This window comes from Cyprinodon variegatus, unplaced genomic scaffold (genome assembly GCF_000732505.1).
Source record: "Cyprinodon variegatus isolate N-32 unplaced genomic scaffold, C_variegatus-1.0 Scaffold218, whole genome shotgun sequence".
Lineage (NCBI taxonomy): Eukaryota > Metazoa > Chordata > Actinopteri > Cyprinodontiformes > Cyprinodontidae > Cyprinodon > Cyprinodon variegatus.
Window position 1 is genome coordinate 1,064,290 of NW_015150671.1, and position 20,480 is coordinate 1,084,769.

Genomic DNA, 20,480 nt, shown 5'->3' on the forward strand with positions numbered 1-20,480 from the left:
AAGATCTTACAGTAGTGCACTTCCCATAACTGTCATCCGCACAGTCAAAAGAATGAGACGTAATTGTGTTTAATTACTACAAAGCCATCCCATTGGTGGTAGATACAGTGCTAGCTTATCAATGAGATAGGGCCCATGTTCACCTGTCTGAATCGATCTGAAAGGCCAGACAGGGTCAAACTGATCTACTATTGAGGCCAGAACTGCATCAAACACACCCAATTATTTATAATAATGCTCTTGGAAGTGCAGCTGTTTGTCACATGGCTTTAAACAATGATCAGCAATCTCCAAATGGATGAAAACGGCACAGATGCATGCAAATTACAGTCCTCTAAGTTTACTCCCTGGTTGCTGATGATCCTAATGCTGTTGTTTAGTCAGTAACTGTAAGAGTAAAAAATAAGCACATGTGTCCATTTAAAATTATATTAAAATCTCTTATTTTCACCATTAAATGCTTTTCAGTTGTGAGATTTTTATGTGATGATCATTGAAGGACTTTGTCCCGACTGTAGAGGCTCTGCCAAAGTTGATGCTGTTTAACATTTCTAAAGAAAAGTGAACTTGATCTACATTGCAGTTACTTAATACAGACCCTGTCAGGAGTAATTATGGCCTTTGATAACAGAAGTCGTCTTTACACCCAGATTTTCGCTCCCCTGTTGTTAATTTGGTCGATCTCTGCATCCACTGTCTTTTGACGAAGTAGAATTATGATGCCATTTTGAGCTGTGGATGCTGAAATTCAGCTCTATATCTATCTATCATCTTGTCTGTGCTGCAGGATGTGGTGGTTGTAGGAGAGGAAAACTTCACCACGCCGTGCTATATCCAGATGGATGAGGAGGCTTGCCACATCCTGACGGAGACATTGGGCACCTACTGCCTCGTGGGTCAATCTCTCAGCGCTGCCACCATTAAACGCCTCAAACTAGCCATCTTTGGCCCCGTCACCTGCCCCGCCATGGAGTATCACATCAGAGTTTACTGTCTGGACGACACTCAGGATGCACTCAAGGTATAAGCACAGCTTCACAAGCATGTGCTTTTTCTTTATTTATCTCTTGTCATCTGCTGAAGGTCAAATCGGCAGTATTAAATTGTTTTTGAGCAGTAATGAAATGTTAGTTTTTTTCATTTCGACTGAGCTGTTTGTGAGAGAACAGCCAGCAGATGAGAAAGCTTTGTGTGTTCGTGTCACAATATAGGGAGATGGTGGCTTCTATTTGAAAAACGGTGCCGCTTCTTGAAAGGTGTAGCCTCTGCATCGACGCAATAAGCCACATTTATCCGTCTACTCTGCTGTCATCTCATAACATCAATTCTGTTTAATACTTGGATGCACCTATGTGGAAGAAAGATAAGGAGAAATTACTGCACCAAGGGGGTATTGAACACAGTTATTAAATTTGGGGATGGGTAATGAGAGCTGATAGTTATCTTACTGCAAGAACATTGAGGAAGGTTGCTTTTGGTTTTGCTTTTTTAGACAAACGTGGATCAACTGTCCTTGAAAAAAGGATGCACTATAAGTTGGGTAGGTCATTGTTGGTCCCGTTTAAAATAAAGCGCATGTTTAAATTTGCAGGAAGTTCTGCAGATGGAGAAGCAAATGGGTGGAAAACTTCTGGATGAACCAAAGACTCTAAACTTTAAGGACAGCACTCACAATCTGAGACTTTCCATCCATGATGTTACCCAGCCATTGTGGAAGAGCAAACTTCTAGCAAAGTATCAGGTAAGAGAGCTGATCTAATTTCCAATCTATTCTAGATCTTGATGCTGTACAACCAAATTACTAAATCTGGTTTGTCTTTACAAACAAAATGTTATTAGCATTAACCAGTTTGTTAGCTCTCTTTCAATAAGCGGTCATTAATTATTTATGTACTTGGGGCAGTACTGTACTGTCTATTACTAACAAAAAAGTCACCTAGTTTTGTTTCTCAAGCTTATTCATCCTTTATCAGATCAAGAAATTGTAAACTTCTTAGGATATTTAATATACCTTTGTCCATCACAGAGTTTGAAGGCAGAAAAGGATAAGAAAAGTAGATTCTCTTTTCTCTGTGCCTCTCTGCTTCCCATGACAACAGCTATAGTTTCCAGTGTAAACTGAAACATGTTGGTTTCAGTCAGGCTGGAAAGCTTATATTAAAAATGTTTTTGCAAAAAAGCAGCAGTGTTGAGATCAATCCCAGTAACTCCTCTGTCTCTTTTCCAGGAGCTCTCCTTTCAGCAAGTCTGGACGGGCTCTCAGAGAAACCTCCACTGCTGTTTCACTTTGGAGCGCTTCTCTCTTAGCACGGTGGACCTGAGCTGTAAGATATGTGTGCGACAAGTTGAAGGAGAGGGACAAATCTTTCAGTTGGATACGACACTCTCAGAGGTATCATTTTAAATCTACGTTTACAATATTCCAAACATTAATGTGACAGTCAAAAGTTATTCACCAGAAGACTTGGCAGAATAATGTACCATGTGATGGAATGACAAGTTGTCTTCATTTGTGATAAACTGTGATCTTATCATGGAAAGCCCCTCCGCTTATCTCTTATTTCATGCATTTGTGATATAATAATATATCCATCCATTTTCTGACATGCTTAATCCCAAGTGGGGTTGCAAGGGGTGCTGGTGCCGAACTCAAGCTGTCCATCGCAGGGCCACATAGAGACAAACAGGACAAAAGACCATTCACGCACAAACTCACAACTAAGGCAGGTGAAATTAAGGGAAGCAAATTAACCAACAGTCATGTTTTTGGACTGTGGGAGGAAGTCAGAGTATCTAGAGAAAACCCACGCATGCTCAGTGACAACATGCAAACTCCACGTAGAAAGACCACGGGCCAGGAATCGAACCCGTGACCTTCTCGCTGCAAGGCAGGAGTGCTACCCACTGCTCCACTAAGCAGAATTTTATTTTTCTCTAATATTTGCACTTAATCCAGCAACCAATAAACGGAAAAGATTTTGTAACTGATTTGGACTACCATCCTCATGATAAAAGCATGGTGGTGGTGGCATCATGCCGTGGGGTTTTGATCTTTAGCATTGGTTAGAAAGATGGCTAAGCTTGATTGGAAAAAATTATGGAACCAAAAAACGGAGCACTCCTGTACAAAACCTATGGAATTACTTCAGACTGGAGCTTAAGTTTATTTTCCTACAGCCAAAGAGACAGTGCCAATGTTTAGATCAAAACATATATATGTGAAACAACCACCTAATCAAAGCCCTGACCTAAATGAAACTTAAAATGTTTGCCGTAGCTAGGGAATTTTGTTCCTAATTGTTTTCCATCCAATTTGACAGATTGTCATTGAGCTTTTAAAGGAAAAGTCCGGTCAGCAAGGAATGTTCGATGGATCATTTTCTATACCTAAAAATAATATGTTCACAGTGATTTAATGAATTTAGCATTAAAGAGTAAAAAATTTAAAATTATAATTTTCATTGCGATCACTGAGACCGGAACAGGCCATTTTTGCCCAAATATCGTAACACCTCACTCCAGAAATCTTCCAGCAGTGACGTCAGGGTGCGATAAACCAAGTGCCATTCTCTCCACTTTACAAGCAAAATCAATAAGAACTGCTAGACACCCCTGCAATCAACAACAATTTTTTAAGATTTCGAGAGGACTTCAACCTTGAAATTCGCGAGAGCTATAGTTAAACTGACAATGCCCATGTGTATGGCAGTTTGATGCTGTAATACACGGCTTAAAGGGGGAAAAAATGTGTTATTTCACCTTTCCAATTCATGATCCATCGCCGACGGTGATTGCTTACTTGAGGAGGGAGGATTTTCCATCAAACTTCTTGCTACAGGAAAAAACACATCATATGTAGACAACGTTTTGAAGAAGAATGTTTGCAAGATGACTTGGATAATAGCGCATTGTGACAAAAACCAGCTACAGCACTGCGACTTGATCAACAGCCGATACCGCAGCGTGACGTCACAACATGGATGTCTCAATTTAAATGAAATTACTCTTAATTAAAAACACTTATCATTTATGGAACAATATGTAATAATTTCTTATTTAAGGTATTTTCAGAAGTTTTTTTTTTTCTGAATATGACCAAACTTTTCCCTAAATAAAAAAGAATAAGGGATAATGTTTAGATGTAAAAGAGCTGATACTGAGACATACCCCTATAGATTTGAAGATGGCATTCAGATGAAAGGAAATGGTACAAAACTCATACTGAGGGAGGGCTGAAAATAAATTTAGGCCATTTATGTTTACTCAACAGATATGTGAGAAATAAGCATTTCTTAACTCTTTTTTTTCCTTCTATGTTTGCAGGACTCCCAGAGCATTGACACATCCCTGCTGGACCCCGCCAGCAACATCACGACATTGGTCGGGCCAAACGCTTTCCGCATCCCTCTTTCCATTCGACAGAAGCTGTGCGGTAGCCTAGATGCGCCGCAGACCAGAGGCAATGACTGGAGGATGCTGGCCCACAAACTCAACCTTGACAGGTGCTAAGAGGAGTGAGATGTTGCATCACATTTAAGATGCACTCTAACAGGCTGTTATCTGGTTTTGCAGGATAAATCATGTCAACAACCAAAAATACATAAAAAGATCCTCATGTTCATCTTTATCTGCCATATTATCCATGTTAGTAGAAGCAGAGGCCTACAATGCGTGGAGACAAATTATAGATAACTAATCTATTTTTAATTTGATTGTGATTGTTCTGCTGGGATGTGACTCATTGTGATAAACATCAGCTGAATTGAGATTAATTGACTTGGAGGGAACTCAGACAAAGACAGAGAGAGACGAAGATGGAGAGAGACACTCTTCTGTGCAACACGTCACCCATGCGTCTTTGATAGTCGTGTGTGTTTGTGTGTGTGTGTGTGTAATGGAGGTACAGTGTGAATCCATTTATAAGATCCCAGCTCAGCAGGGCAGCCTTATCACAAGCAGCAGCTGCAGATTGACGAGACCTCTTACTGAGTGCAGCGTGAAGGCAGGAGAATGCTAGGGAGAGACTTCAACCAACCCCTCACTCACAGCTTACATCAGTGATGCATCTTGGAAGTCATTTTTTTTCTGTTTATTTGTTTGTTTTATATACACTTTCTGTGTCTGATTAAAAATAGAGACATTTTAAAGTTTTACAAATTGGGAAAACAGAGAATCTAAAAAAAAAATGTTTACTTCTTTATGGATTTCTTCTTATCATCATCTATTTTTCATGATATTTCATTTTTCAGAGCAAAAGCTTTCCTAACCAACCTGGCTCATTTTTTTTTGTTTGTTTTTTTTTTTGTTTAATCTTAGCAACAATGTCCAGCTCTAATTACTGTACTTTAACACCAGTATCATCAATAATCTGAATAGAACCTGTTTGACAACATGAAGAAGAATGCTCCTCATGCCCTGTGCTAAAGAAATATATAAAAGGAGAGAAACGGGTCCTTTTCAGCTTGGTAATGGTTAGAAAGTGTTATTTATTCATTTATTTTGGGGTAAGGAGATAAAAAATAATATTTGACCATTCAGTTTTGTCGAGTCTGTGGACTGACAGGACAAAAGTTAAAATTTTTGGCATGACTTCCTCGTAATTCATCAACTGTAAAACTAACACAGAGCCTCCAGAAAACTAAAACCATACAAACAGTAAAAATACAGAGATGGCATCAAGATCTTGGTTTGTTTATCAACTTCAACATGTATGATTGCTAAATTTACGGAACCAGTTCTATTCCAAACCAAAAAAAAAATGCATTTTATTTTTCCTTTAGGTATTTGTCTGATATTAAAATGAATGATCTTGAATAATTTAATGTGACAGATATGAAATAGGTCAAAGTGAGTAAACTATTTCAGTTTGTTCAGACTGCTTTAAATTCTGTCTGAGTGGTTTATGATGTCTCTTCTTCACTCCTTAGATTCTAAACAGAACCATTGAAGGCCTCTCAGGCTTACCTATGAGCGCCTGGACTTTAGGATTTTTCCTGCAATATCTCCAAAATAATTGAGCTTTCCTTCTATTGATGGAGGCTTAGAGATGAGAACCATGAGCACATTAAGCTCTTATGGGCAGCGGTCGGACCTGTGAATGGGATTTTCCTGTGGATTATCCGCTCTTCCCTCTGAGGCAAAGCCGTTGTTGTATAAGGGAAGTTAGGAAAGCAGTTCTTTCAAAATGGTTACAAGATATTTGACCAAAAGAGTGACCGTAGAAATCAAGTGTTGTGAATATTTCAAACGTTTTCTGGTCTTTATTTCTATATGGGTTTAAATTTGCAGATATCAATGTTTTTGGGTTGTTGTTTTTTTAGAAACACTATTGGATGTTTTGTGCTATGTAAGTTTGAGCTCTGATTCATTCTGGAAGTCATTTTGATTCAATTTCTTAAAGATTTTACAATGTTTACCAGCAGTATAGATAAATAAGTAAAATGAAATCCATGGGTCCCGCCTACTAATCTCACCTTTATTTATATGACCAGAAATATACAGGAGGAGAGTAACAGTGAAGAAAAATGATTTCAGCCGCTGATTAATTCAAACGTGAAAGTTCACAGAGCATCGTCAATGTCGACTGGCTCCCTCATTAAAGGTGTAAAAAAAAAAAGGGGGGGGGGATACATTGTTTTATAGATTTTATTGAGGGTTTTGTTGCCATATTAATATTTTCCATTTTTTTAAGTTTGTTATGTGTCTGGCATGTTTAATTAGTAAATTAGGAGTTTCCGGTGTACAGTTTAAATTTCAGCTGATGCAGGTATGATCTTTAAAGCACTACCTACACCTAAATAAACTTTTTTCTGATAAACTGAAACTAAATAAATCTAAATCTTATAGTGCTCTCTATGTGAAAAAAGGCATTGCTTCGACAATTTCTTTGCACTTTTGTTTAAATCCTCCTTTTTTGTCTAAAACTGTCTGTTTGGCTCCCTCCTCGGGTTAAAACGGGGTTACTACACCTTTTTTTGTCTTTTGGCATAGCTGGGGATGTGACAGCAATTTGATGACTCAAAAAAAAAAAAATAAAAAAAAAAAAAATAATAATAAAAAAAAACAAAAAAAAAGAAAAAATAAAAAGAAAAAAAAAATTGAAAAAAATAAAACAAAGAAAAACGGAAAAGTAAACCAAAAGTTCAACGCCTGAAAAAAAATTTTTTTATTTCCATTTGCAAAATTTCATCTTTGTTTGCAACAATAATTGAACTTTATTCATTTTATACGAGCATTTGAGTATGTTACTAAAAAAAAATTCTGCAAATAAACAATAAACATGCATTTAGAAATTATTATAAATCAAAAAATTTTACAAGATAATTCTCTTATGGGTAACATATTTTTCAAACTTCTTGATAATTTGATGAAATTCTCATTCATTTAGATTCACCTTTTAGCAATTTTTCTAACCCATTTCTCCCTGTCACTTTGCAATATTTCATTTAGGTATCTGAACTACTTTGCCACCAAATCCAGTCCTACTGGAGTGATCTTGGATTTATGGGAGGCACAGCATTTTCCTGACGGCAACCTCAGCCGCCTTGCCCAGGTGCTGGAGGAGATGGGACGTCACGACAGCCTGGTTCCTTCTGCAACCGACCACTGACGTCTGCTTACGCCCGAAGAGGAAGAAGATAAAAAGAGAAATAAGGAAAAGAGGAATAAAGCATGACTTTTATTTGGAATCTAAGAGGCAAATCCTGGTTTGCTCTCTTAAGGTGCACGCTGAAAATAGTGGGAGCATACAAACAGCCAGGTCTGCTCAGCTATGACCCAGTTAAACATTGGCAACAAAAGGGTGTAGAAACCTGGAGAGTAAACATGAACCCTTGCCAGTCACTTTTCTGGCTGATTCTTCCTTTCTCTGGTGCAACAGTTTGATATTCTTGGCTCTTGTTTCCTTGGAAACAGCTGTCCGGTTGTTTGGATAGGTTGGCTGCAGATTGTCTCACAATGTATGAGAAACAGTCGACAAAGAGGTCAGCGGATCAAAGGAAAGGCGGGGTGTAGAGAGAGCATCACTCAGCTATCAAAGTCAATTTTCTGCTATTGTTGATGACTCAGTATTTAACAATATATCTATTTATGCTTGTTTTTTATTTTCTTTTGGGCTGTTATTCAGTATTTTATAGAACCTTTTATTTTTAGTTGCATTTTCATTTCTTTGACTGTGTCACATCGCCACCTGGTGGACTTCCATGGAAGTAAGAGTCAGAAAAAACTACAGTAAAGGAAAACCATTGTCTTTAATACTCTGTTTAATAATTATCTATATTATTTAGTGTTATGTAATATTATGGTGTCTTGGTTGCATCTTTTTTAACAATTTTTTGTTCGTTTTATACGTTTTTATTCATTTTTGAATCCCCTCCCGTCTTTAACTTGTTTATTTTAGAAATTAGATACGCTATTGAAGTATACAAAATATCCCATGCAGAATGAATAAATACAAATACATTTATGATTAACTGTAATCATTTCCACAACATGATCCTGTGATCAGACAGGTTTATTTTTGTAGGATCAGTGCAGTGGGAAACAGCTGCTTTCTACCAAAAAATGGAGACTTACAAGATGTGAGGGTCTATTTAATCAGTTTAATCTTGTTTTATTTTAGTGTTTGCAGTTAAGTCACATTCTCCAGCGCTTTGAGAAAAACGCTGAGATTTTAACTCAAGAAAGTTTGTACATTATATAACAGAAGCCATCAGTGTCATGATGATGCTGATCATGTGTATAATACTCATTAATAGCTATAAATGCGACATTCCTTTAACGAAGCAGCACTGTTCAAGTGTTCTTTATGGTTTTATTGTATTCCTCAATGGTATTTGTCTGAGTTTTTGTAAAGCTGTCTATGCAAACTCTGCATCCTATTGGAACAATCTTTTCATTTATCAGTGTGCTAGCCTTTATCTGATCGTCTTTCAGCTTCATGACTAATGTTGTGCATAGCGAGAATGTAGCCTGTCCGTTTATGGCGCTCATGATGTTCCTCGCTTGCGTTTCATCTGTTGAGTTACTGTACAAAGTGTAAGAAAGAATTTTTAAGACTGATAATAAATTATATTTATATGCAACAATATAAATGAAGCATTCCTGTTTGAATTTCTGAAACTGCAGAGCACTGTTTCAGAGGGGATTGTTATCCTGTGGGCACAAATTTTGGCCAAACAGTTTTGTACTTGTAAACCGAGCTTTGTAACAATATGAAATAAAATGCCTGAGAAACTCAGGTTTGTGTAACTGTAGAAAAGGTTTGTATTCTTGATCCAGCTTTATATAGTTTAGGATATGATTACAGAAGAAGCTGAAATTTATTTGAAAATTTTCGCTTTATTATATTTATTCATCAACACGTCTCAAACTGAGTGGACAGTGTCCCTTCCTGAGAGGCTAAAAAAAACGGAAAAATACTTATCTCTTCTAAAAGACTACTGGGGTTAGCTCAGATGCTAAAGAATAGTTTTGTCAGTCATTGACCAGTTCTAATTGTTAACAAGATGGTTTAGGTAAAGACATTAGGCCAAAATACTGATATATAAAGGTCAGTTAAGATACAAAGTAGAGATTCTATTTGTCAGTTATCTTTCCTGACACAGCTTCAGGACATGAAGGGCACATGAGATAATAAATATATATATATATATATATATATATATTTATTTATTTTCTAACTTGCTAGAGGCAGATAATTAACATCTAAAGGGCAGCTGAGATGTGCCACAAACTGTTCTGTTCTGATTGATCACTTTAGTTTATTACCACCTTAGCTGATGCATAAAAACGAGTTGAAGAGTAGGACCTCTAGATGGGATAAAAGATGAAAAAGAATCTCTCTTCTAATATGACAGTTATTGTTGATACTATGGTTAGGTCCTGAGATTGCCTAACTGGAGCAACATCTAGAAGGCTGCCAAGTTCAAGAAAAAAACTCATATTTCAAACACAATCAGCATAATAAACTTAGCATATACCAAAAGAGGGACACCTACAATGAAAACATTTGTGGGTACAGCATGATAAATTTGCAGTAAAGATAATTTGCCAAAGGAGTATTATCTAGGGGCTAGGTTAAAATTTTAATTAACTAGTTAATTTTAGGCACACAGCTAAAGCTTAAAGAGTGATATCCAGATCATATCTGAGATGCATAGAACAATGTGCGTTTAGGAAGCTGTATAATTTATTGACCGTTAAGCTTGTGGCACTGAGTGGAAAACTAGAAGAGAGTTTAGAAGCAACAAAAAAGTGTCTTTGTGTTGGTTAAGCATTTGTTCAGTCAGCTAAAATCTCAAGAGCAGTTGAGAAACAACTAAATGTTCTTCTGATTGCCCAGCTAATTAGCATAATCTAAACAGCTGAAGGTTTAGATTTTTTAATCAGGACATTTACATTGTTTTATAAGGTCATTTAGAGGGGCATCTAATGCACAAAATAACAATTTCTACTGACCAAGCAGCTTTTGGCGAGAAGCTTACAATTAAAGGGACATCTAGGAGCCTTAAGAAACAAAACTCTCTCTTGTGATTGGTTAGTTGATTTGGCAGAAACAACTCAGCATGAGGGGAAGAAATTGTGCTAAAAAGAGATATCTCAAGGGCAGCTGAGAAGCTTCAAAAAAATGTCTCTTCTGATTGGCTACATCATTTGGCACTGACCAATAAGCTTCCAGCACAGAGATCAACATAAAAGAAGACATCCATGTCTCTATGACAAGCAATACACTTATTGGCTAGTTTAATATTTATTTTTATATAATTGAAGAATTTATTTAAAAAAAAACTTTAAAAACATGAAAATAAAATAAATACATTTCGTTTGTCATTGATCAAAACTACTTTAAGGATTTAGATTGTGCTAAAGAGGAACATCTAGAAGCTGGCTAAGAATCAGCAAAACAAAGTATTTTCTGATTGGCTGGTTTATTGCGGTTAATAGACTTGTGGTATAGAGACCATTCTGAACCAGAGATGGGGATCTAAAAGGCATCTGAAATGCAACAGAAGACTCTCTCCTGAGCTGATTGGTCGGTTTGATTTGTAAGTGCCATCATATTAAGGTTCAGAAAGTTTGTCTTGAGTAATATATAGAGTCTCACTGGCATTCAGCATTTTATATAATTTAATAATAATTTTATAATTAAAAAAAAATCAGCTTTGGGTACAGAAATTATAATAAGAGGAACCTAATGAGCATTTAACATATATATATATATATAAAAAAAAGAACTTCTGTTTGCTGATTGGCCAATTGGTCCATTCATAACATAATCAGCATAATGCAATGGGCAGAACTAGAGCATAGGTGAGATTCAACCAAACATCTCTCTTCTAAATGGCCATTTTTGATTCATCATTCACCAATCAGCTTCATCCTTTAAGATTGAACCAAAAGAGGCAGAGAGGACAGCTCACATGTAAAAGAACATGTCCTGATTGGTCAGTTTGGGTGGTTAGCATAGATTGCGCCAAAAGAGAACCATTTAGATGGCCAGTGAGATACAAGAAAAGAACTTAATTAGTCAATTTGATATGCCAGTCAAATTAGCTTGTGGCACAGATTGACATCCAAAGAGTAGCTCTCATTTACAAGTTGCTTTGTAACTCAAATTAAATGTTTAAAAAGGCCACAAAATCAAACAAATACATTTTCTACTTAAACATACAAAGGGACATATAGTACAAATCTTTAATTTCAGAAGCCTTATTTTACATTCGCATTTATTTTTATTTGGCATATATTTGTAACCATTTTCCTCCCCATAGATAATGTTAAAAAATTGGGCCCCAATTATGCTGACCATCAATTGGTTCAGATGGGTGGTTTTTAAGAACTCAGATAAACTTTGTAAAAATTGCAAAGGAGACAATGATCATGACTCGGTTCAGAAGCCTCACAAACTATTTGTTTAATTTGCAACAAAATAAACTTAAAAATACATTGTGAGGAAAACATTTACTAAATAGAAAATATATAAAAAATGGTGAAATCTTTCTCTGATGAGAATAATAATATTAATAATACTTCTTTGACAATTAGGTCTTTTGTCACGTTGGAGGAGAACTCTTCATGCAATGAGCCTCACAAAAATAATGAAAATAAAAATTACTCAAACACATAAAGGCAGTTGTAACAGCACAGAAGACTGCTCAGAATACTGCTGTATGGCTTCAGGAAGCAGCTTCCTCATTAGAGCCTGCTCAGAAGGTCGCTGTTCCCTCTCGCAGGGAAGCTCCCCACATAAACTGTCTTTAACCAGGCAAACAATCTGCTTTCACAGAAAACACAGACAAAACTCTTAGTTTGAGGACAAACTTTTGTTAAACTTCTTTTTTTTCCTTCTTGACATTCTCTCTGGCTCCACAACGGCCATTATTGACCCTCTTCCATCCCAGTGTCCTTCATCTGATCATTCAGAGCCTCTTATTTTCCTTTTCTTCAAGGCCTGTGCCAGTGGCATTGACAAGTCTGTACTGAGAAGAGAGCATCTCTCTCTTTCTCTCTCTTGACTTTCTGTCACAGTTTGATGTCTTGGGACTCTAACATCTTCGCCAGGGTCTTCTTAACCCGGAGGGCTGTGAGGCGACAGGCAGGGTTATGAGCCCAGCACTCCGACATCAGTTTCCCCATCTGCCGTAGACACTGGAGACAAACACGTCCATTTTACATTAGAATCAATTCAATTCAATTATACTTTATTAATCCTGAAGGGAAATTCAAGCAGAACATTTAGGTAAATTAAAAACAATACTCAACAGGCTATAAAGGAATTCAGCGCTCCTTATTAATTAGCATGTCTAAAAACCTACATATTAAATGTATGTTTATGCAACACTTTAATTTCTGAGTACACTGTTCAGCTAAAGAAAAAAAAAATCTGTATTTAGAAATAAGTGGTGACCCAATTAGAAGCATCTATAACCACTATTATAACATAAATGCAACTGATGCATTCATTATTCATTAAAGCCAAGTGCAAAAGTCAAGGAATTTTATTTTATTAACTTTAAACTGAAGTCTGAAAATAAGACACAATTTTTAATTATTTAATTTAAGAGTGACAATTAATAAACAACATATAGAGTACCTCATCACTGCTCCAGTGATTTGCTAACGAGGGTCTTTGCTTCTTAATGCAGACCACCTCCCTCATGTCTTCATACGAAGGGTCAGTGGGAACAACATCATAATAGGGAAGCTGATACTCTTCAACCACACCTGTAGGAAAATAAACAGCCATCTGTCATCATTTACTATAAAACATCTGAATGTATCGCAATGAAAGGTACATAGGTTGGTCTGACCTCCAGAGGTGCAACGCCGCGCCATCTCCCAAAGTATGAGGCCAAAACTGTACATATCAGCCGTGATGAAGGACTGAAAGGTGGTCCTGTTCAGCGTCTCGTTCAGAACTTCAGGTGGCATGTAGCGCTTGGTCCCAACTCGTAGGTTAGGTGGGATGTCTACCTCGTTAGTGTCACTGAAAGGCGCAATGAGAACACAAATATGCTTCAAGATTTGCCTCTTTTTCCTACACTAAACAGCATTAAAGAAAAAGTTCCAGGACTCTATAAAGACGTCTTCTACCTGTTAAACTTGACAGCAAGCCCCAGGTCGGCTATACAGCAGAAGCCGTTCTTTTTCACCAGGATGTTTTTGCTCTTTAGGTCTCTGTGTGCTATAGCAGGTTTCCCCTGTGTGCCGTAGATCTCAGTGTGCAAGTGGCAGAGGCCAGAGATGGAGGAATAGGCCAGTTTCAGCAGAGCGCCGACGTCTAAGGTATTGGACTTGAGGTAGTCGTACAGAGAACCGTTCTCATGGTAGTCTGTAATGAGGTAGAGCTGAGTCCAAGACCCGGTTCCTTTAATATCAGCTGCAATGAAACCTGCAGACAAGACAGGAGTAAGAGGAGAGATCAACAAAACATTGATTTAATATCTGAAGTAAAACTTCTGGCTGCTGATGTCCTACCCAGGATGTTGTCATGCCTCATCAGGAAGGTCTGATAAATTTCTGTCTCTCTAAACCAGCTCTCCTCCTCGGTTGTGAAGAAGACTTTGACAGCCACTCTCTCCCCTCTCCATTTGCCCATCCAGACTTCTCCGTATCGACCTTTTCCGATCTGTTTCACCATCTGAATCTGCTTGGCGATGGTTCGCTGAACCTTTTAACATAAGTGAAAAATGTTACTTTATTTTTCCAAGAAATATTCCTTCATCTTACAGTTTTTTTGTTTTTCTGGTGGTGGGGGGGTGGGAGGGGGATTTAATGTAACAAACTAAAAGAAATTATTCCAAAAAGAACAATATTTTGATCTCTTAAAAATCTTGCCATCTATTAATGATCTCATGTGGCTGAAGAATGTGCCAGAAAAGGTCAACATAAATCTTTTGAATTAGCTTTCAACAAGGCAATTTCTAGCCCAGTTTGAGGTCATTTTCAAGCCACTGAAAGAATATCCTTTATAGGATTATCACATATTTAGCTTCATCGACCCTCTGATTGAGTCTGTCTCAACTGAAGGAGAGCATCCCCACAACGTGTCACTGCCTCTCATGCTTCACGTTGATGTGTGATGCTTATTTTACTAGTTTGCTCTGTTCCCTGCTTGGCTTGTGTCAAACTCCTAGCATGGGTTCTTATTACCATCTTTCAACAATGGCTCTTTTTTTCAACTCCTCCATGAAAGCCACATTTTTTTTAAGCTCACAGCTGCTAATACTACTGTAGTACGTGTTAAAAGGGATTCTTTCCCCTAAGTTGTGGATTTCTACAGATCCTTCAGAGTTACTATAGCCCTCTTGCCTGTTTTTCTGATTAATGCTCTCATTGCATGGTGTATCAAATGTAGTGGGCGAACATGTCATCTATGCTTTATTCAAAGACATCTCGAGATGTTTTTATTTTTTCATACCAGCAGAGGGAGTCCTGATCCAGACCCAGAGCCTGCACTGCGGGAGTACTCTATTAGATCCTTCAGAGTCTCCCCAGGAGGAATGTAAGTCTCATCTTGCTCCAGATCGATACTGTAGGGTGGTCGTGATGTCTGTCGCTTATATCTGCCACGGATAGAGGATGAAGATTTTGGACAAGTGTAAAAAGTTTGTATAAATGTGTTTATTCACACTGCTTGTGCAGGAGAGAAGCTTTATACCTGAAGTAGCAAAAGATGAGAATGCCAAAGAAGAGGCTGCAAATGGTCAATGAAATGAACAACACTTCGTACTGAATGCTGCTGTCCACATATTCTGAAAGAAAAAAAAAGAAAGATGTAAATATTTTATTAAAAATATATTTCTGTCCTTTATTTTAAAATAGTCTGAAGGAAGGTTGGTAAAATTCACTTTGATGAATGAGGGATGACACTCGCTCTTATCAAGTTGAGCATCATTCTAATTGTCTGTGACACCATCCGACTACTCCCCCTTCGACCACTCTCCCCCCACGCTTTCACAGCCTGTTATCGATCATATCCCGTTCCCGAATCCCACTGATCAGGTGTCACAGTGACATCGCTGCACAAACCCCAGAGGCCTGAAGCCACACTGGAGCTCTGGCCTTTCTGCCTCAGTGGTGTCAATCACAAATGCACAAACTGAAGATGCAGCAGAGGCTTAAAAAAAACTTCAAGTTTGCAAGCAAGCTGTAAAAAAAATCTAGCTACTCTGAAATACATCTAAAAAACAGAATATGGTGAGAAGCTCAATATTTTTGTCACATGTTCAAAGTACAGACTTTTTGTCTATTTTTTCATTTTGATTATGATGCCTATGGGATTAAGACCACACAAAAGTCACTGTTTCATAAAGTCACACAACATTACACAAGAAATAAATAAAAGCCACACCTCTGTAACTGCTATATATGTAAATAAATAGAGAAGTATGTTCTTTTCTTCTACTTTTCTTCTAAAAACACAGTTTTGCTCTATTACAAGAAGTCTCAACAAGCCACACTTTATACATGAAACTTTGTAGTTGTACAAAGAAAACATGTAAGAATCCACAATATTTGTATTAGGCATGGTGAGAAATGTACAGAGGTAAAAATATTATCTTGAATGTACTTGCTGAAGCAAAATGGTGGGTGTTTTTGACAAAGACAGAAAGGGAACAAATGTGCGTGTTGGTTTGCCATGGGGTGACAGATGGACATATACCTCACATCCGTCCTCAGGCAAGAAACTCAAGCAGGCCCTGGGGGGAGGCTGTCCTTTTCATTAGAGAGTGAGAAAACACTCTCTGTACCACCTGCCTCTCTCTCCCCCCTCCAGCAACACACTGTGGTTAGTAACAGCTTAAACTGGCAGTGTCCATGACCAACTCAGTGCGGCCCAGAATGTGGCTGTTCTAAAAGCCACTCTCACCTTGGAGTTTGACAGTTTCGCCGTGCGAGATAAACTACCTGATGTGACAAGCGGAGGAAGCGTGGGCCGTAGCTTTCTGTTGCAGAAGTCCTGATCTCTGCAACACTCGACCACTCTCAAAAGGCGCGCATGCCGTGTATCCTTTTGAAAAGACAAACAAAATAACATAGCAGCAGTTGGCATGGGTGAAGAACATTTATAAAATTAATCTACAGTATGATAGAAAAAAATATTAAAAAGAATGTTACAGTGACTTGCAACAGTTCAGGTTCTGTATGATTTTTATATGAAAAATCTGAAATACATGCATTTCTACCTCATGAATCAAAATATATTATAACTGACCCATTATAACTAACCCAGCTGGAGACTAAATTTGACCCAGTCTTTTACCCATATCTAATAAATAGTTCATGCTCAGTCAAATTGCAAGGTTATCATAGAATAGCAACTTACTCAGCTTTTTTTATGACTTTAGTGTAGAAGGAGCTGAATATGAATTTAACTTTAACAGAATGAAAACTTACTTTAAATGTATAAAGTGTATAAAATCCTAGTCATAGATGTAGACAAAGTTAAAGGGGAGGTTAGAGCTTCTGCAATTCACTGTAGTGTCCTTAACATGTCAGGTTTAAATAGAGATAATATCAAATTATTTAATAGTTTTGCATGATTCAGAAACATAAACAAATCAAAACTTACCCTGCACTGAAATTCAGAGCCATCCAGCAGCAAGCAACCTGTGCTGACTACAGCATGACCTCCCTCCTCTTCAACCATGGCAAAGCAGTAACCATTAGTCCTGAAATCAATGCACAAAAACCATTAACTGAACCATCAACAACTGCAAATTTATTTGCATCCTAAATGTATTGAAGTTTGATTATTGAATTTAACAATGTAATAGTGTAACCACAGTAAAACAGTAAACATTAAGTGAAAAAAACGATGATGGTTTTATAATGATCATGACTCAGTTTCAATAGAAACTGTCATAGAGTGTATGGTTAATTCAATCATCTTAATTTTTTTTTTCTAAGTTGTAGAACTCTTTTCACAAAATCAATATTAGAGTATTTACTATCTCGTTATTTTTATCTTCTTTCATCTGTTACATACTAAACTGAAACATTTCTTTTTAATCTTTTAAATAATAATGGATAGGTAGTTTAAACGTGACCTAAAATGTGTGTAATGATAATATATTTAGACTAGTTAGTTGAAATAACATGCAATCAGGCGCAGTCTATAGTAATTTTGCATTTCCTGTGTGTCGGGATGAAGGTGCGCCTACTGCAGCATACTTGCAGGTGTCGTTTTCAGATCCCTCAGGGCACTGAGGATGGCAGTGGCACCGTAGATTGTTCTCAGCCATCACTGTGGCTGTACTGCTGCTCTCCCCTGCTGGCCGGTCCGATCTGGCCTTCCATCCATTCCTCAATAACATGGTGTCCAACAGGTTGGCTGTTTAGGGAGGAAAAATATCACGTTTAGTAAAATTCTAGACTATAACAGATCATAGATAAAGACTGAGAAAGACGTTTATGCTTCATAATTGCTGCATGTATGTCAGTGGCAACAGTAAAGTAAAACAACAGTTAACCCCTTTGATTGTTATGTTTTAGGTGTTACTTTTAAATTTCATAAAAGGTTTTGAAGTTGTTTAATTAATAATAGTATAAATGTCTAATCTGCATAATTGTTTTGTACACTTCAAGTTCAATTCAAATTATTTTAGAACATAATAAAGACCAGATTATTCATAAATGTGACCCTTGAACTGACCTGGGTTGTACTTTACATCTTTACATCTGCATATAAAAAGTTAATTTACTTTAATAATCCAATGAACTTTTAAAAAAAGAAGTCTTTATAGCAAGGTTCTTTACACACAGTGTGTTAACATAGTCTTAATGTTAATATTTAGGATAATGACAGCTTTAAGAGGAAAAAAAGATAAATAGTAGTTGCTGAAATGAACAGAATAACTGCTAAATCCCTGTTGCATTACATCCATCTCTCTTATGAATGGATCTTACCCTGTTTAAATTGAATTATTAAAGTAAAACTAAGTTCTCACTGGCGCATAAATAATTGTGATGCAACTGTATATAAGCATTCTTTTAATTTTATTTACTGTTTTGCTTAAATATCATAAAAAATATATATATTTTCATATATTATTTTCCTTCTGACCTCAGCTGTGAAATTCAGTTTGTCCTTTTTTTTTTTTAATAAACTCCGTTTCAATCATACAAATGACTTTGCAGATATGTAACCAGGATTTTTTTTTTTTCGTTCAACCTTAGCTATATTTTCACCAAATTTCAAAGCTCAAACAGTCAAAATACAGTAGCTGCATTAGACATATGAGCTGGGAGATGTGGATTTCAAACTTTGGTTTTGCTTGATATTGGCTCCGGTGGTTGACAAGGAGGGCGATACGGCAACACCAAGTTCAACATGGCAGCAGAGATAAAACACAGACCAGCTGACTGATTTGGCACCATTATTAAGGTCCTGATCAACCAGCTTTGATTGTCACATTAACTTTTTGATCCACTATGCAAAGGTGCTGCTTATAAGGCTAAGCTTATCTGTAACTCCTAAGACCAAATAAGTTTACCTTAAAAGAGGCTTAATCTTTTAACAAAGAAGAACCCATACAAAAGATTTTTTTTTTTTTTTTTTATACCTGTATGCATCTTTACTAAAATTCCTTGAGGTTAGTTAGCCTATGCTGTTGGTATATGGATTCCAAATATAGTTATCAGCTATGGAGGGAGACCACAAGAGACAAAAGGGAAGGCAGAGAAAACAACCAAGTGTCAAAAGTCTTAAACCAAACAGAAAACAGCAACGTGCATGTAATTCAAAACCTCATTAGCAGTCCATTAGAAGACATCCTCAATGCCCCTAAATGTGTCATCAGCTTGTGTTTCCAAAGTACAGTAAGACATAAACACTTGCATGGACAACAGGTGTCTGCAGAATGAGAAGATTGAGTTTATTATGTCTGAATTAAATTAATTATTCTGTATTTCTTTTCTTTTTTTGCACAACAAAAAAACTGAATAGTGGTTTGGATAAAGGTGTTTTCTAATGTAAAAAATCTAAAAAACATTTAGAAGGCAAAATCAAAGGGACTACAGGATCAGCTGACTGTGCAATATCATAGAAATAACCATACGCCATGTTATTGCATTTTAGGGAATTTTGACTCATAATGTCATGTTTTTGTATAACCCAAAATAAACGTAATTAGCTTAATAGAGAAAAAAAAAGAATACATAATATTCTTATATATATATATAATATATATATTAGGTTTTTATCCGATTACTCTTTGTCAGAATAATTAATAGAATAATTGATAATATAAATAATTGTGAGTCCAGGGATTACTTTTAATAAGTAATTAAACACGTGTGAAAGTAACTGATGACTAAACAACAGCAACTTATAAAACCTCTTAAATGAACAAAGATTAAACGTCATTAACATTATTATTCAAAATTTCTTTGAAAAACAAATTTGTTTTTCCTCTTTCTACAAACTAACTGAAGATGCAGATGGTTCTTCGATACAAACTAAAACGAGTTCTGACAGTGGCTCATCCCCGAGGACGCTTGTGGTCAGAAAGCTGAACAGTTCTGTGCTACACTAGATGGATGCCTTCCTCTCACTGGAACTCTAATTTTCACTCCCTTGTGGTTAATTCTGGTAAGAGCTTTTTATATGCAGCCTAAAGTTTCTGAGGAAAGGAAGGCAGAATCCCCCAGTTATTGATGCAAGTTAAAACTCTGGACTATTGTCAAAGCAAGGAATATGTGAAACATTCAGTATGCACATTTCGCCTTAAGTCTCAGTGATATATAGGAAACACTTCCCTTTTATTACACAGGATGTAACCTAAGCATCAATAGAAAACAGGTGGTTACTAAGCTTCCAGAAATCTATTTGATGAAAGGCTTAATCACAGCATAGTATTATGCAGCTCTTTGGTAAATTTAGCCAAATCTATGTTGATGTTTTTTCTCAGAGGGGAAGTTTGTGGAGAGGCAGATCCTCCTTCAAAGTGACCTTGGTATCTCTACTTTTCAGGTCA

At 36.8% G+C, this 20,480-nt stretch overlaps 2 protein-coding genes across 4 annotated transcripts in view; one reads left to right on the top strand and one right to left on the bottom strand.

Moving 5' to 3' along the window:
• unc5c (unc-5 netrin receptor C) overlaps positions 1–9,239 on the top strand; it is a 177,266-nt gene extending 168,027 nt beyond the window's left edge. The window contains exons 12-16 of one of the 2 annotated variants that reach the window (XM_015380621.1): positions 788–1,021; positions 1,592–1,741; positions 2,228–2,392; positions 4,324–4,502; positions 7,450–9,239. In XM_015380621.1, coding sequence (XP_015236107.1) covers positions 788–1,021; positions 1,592–1,741; positions 2,228–2,392; positions 4,324–4,502; positions 7,450–7,609 — 888 coding nt within the window. In that variant the 3' untranslated portion in view covers positions 7,610–9,239. The remainder of the gene's footprint in view (positions 1–787; positions 1,022–1,591; positions 1,742–2,227; positions 2,393–4,323; positions 4,503–7,449) is intronic. The other variant, XM_015380620.1, reaches the window with a different exon arrangement.
• Positions 9,240–11,917: 2,678 nt separating this feature from the next.
• The window catches only part of LOC107088457 (bone morphogenetic protein receptor type-1B-like), a 56,038-nt gene continuing 47,475 nt past the window's right edge, over positions 11,918–20,480 (bottom strand). For both annotated transcript variants that reach the window (XM_015380637.1, XM_015380638.1), the window contains 10 exons: positions 17,677–17,836; positions 17,075–17,174; positions 16,411–16,513; positions 15,161–15,254; positions 14,921–15,065; positions 13,978–14,170; positions 13,594–13,891; positions 13,311–13,486; positions 13,094–13,224; positions 11,918–12,648 (listed from right to left, as the gene is read on the bottom strand). In XM_015380637.1, coding sequence (XP_015236123.1) covers positions 12,523–12,648; positions 13,094–13,224; positions 13,311–13,486; positions 13,594–13,891; positions 13,978–14,170; positions 14,921–15,065; positions 15,161–15,254; positions 16,411–16,513; positions 17,075–17,174; positions 17,677–17,836 — 1,526 coding nt within the window. In that variant the 3' untranslated portion in view covers positions 11,918–12,522. The remainder of the gene's footprint in view (positions 12,649–13,093; positions 13,225–13,310; positions 13,487–13,593; positions 13,892–13,977; positions 14,171–14,920; positions 15,066–15,160; positions 15,255–16,410; positions 16,514–17,074; positions 17,175–17,676; positions 17,837–20,480) is intronic.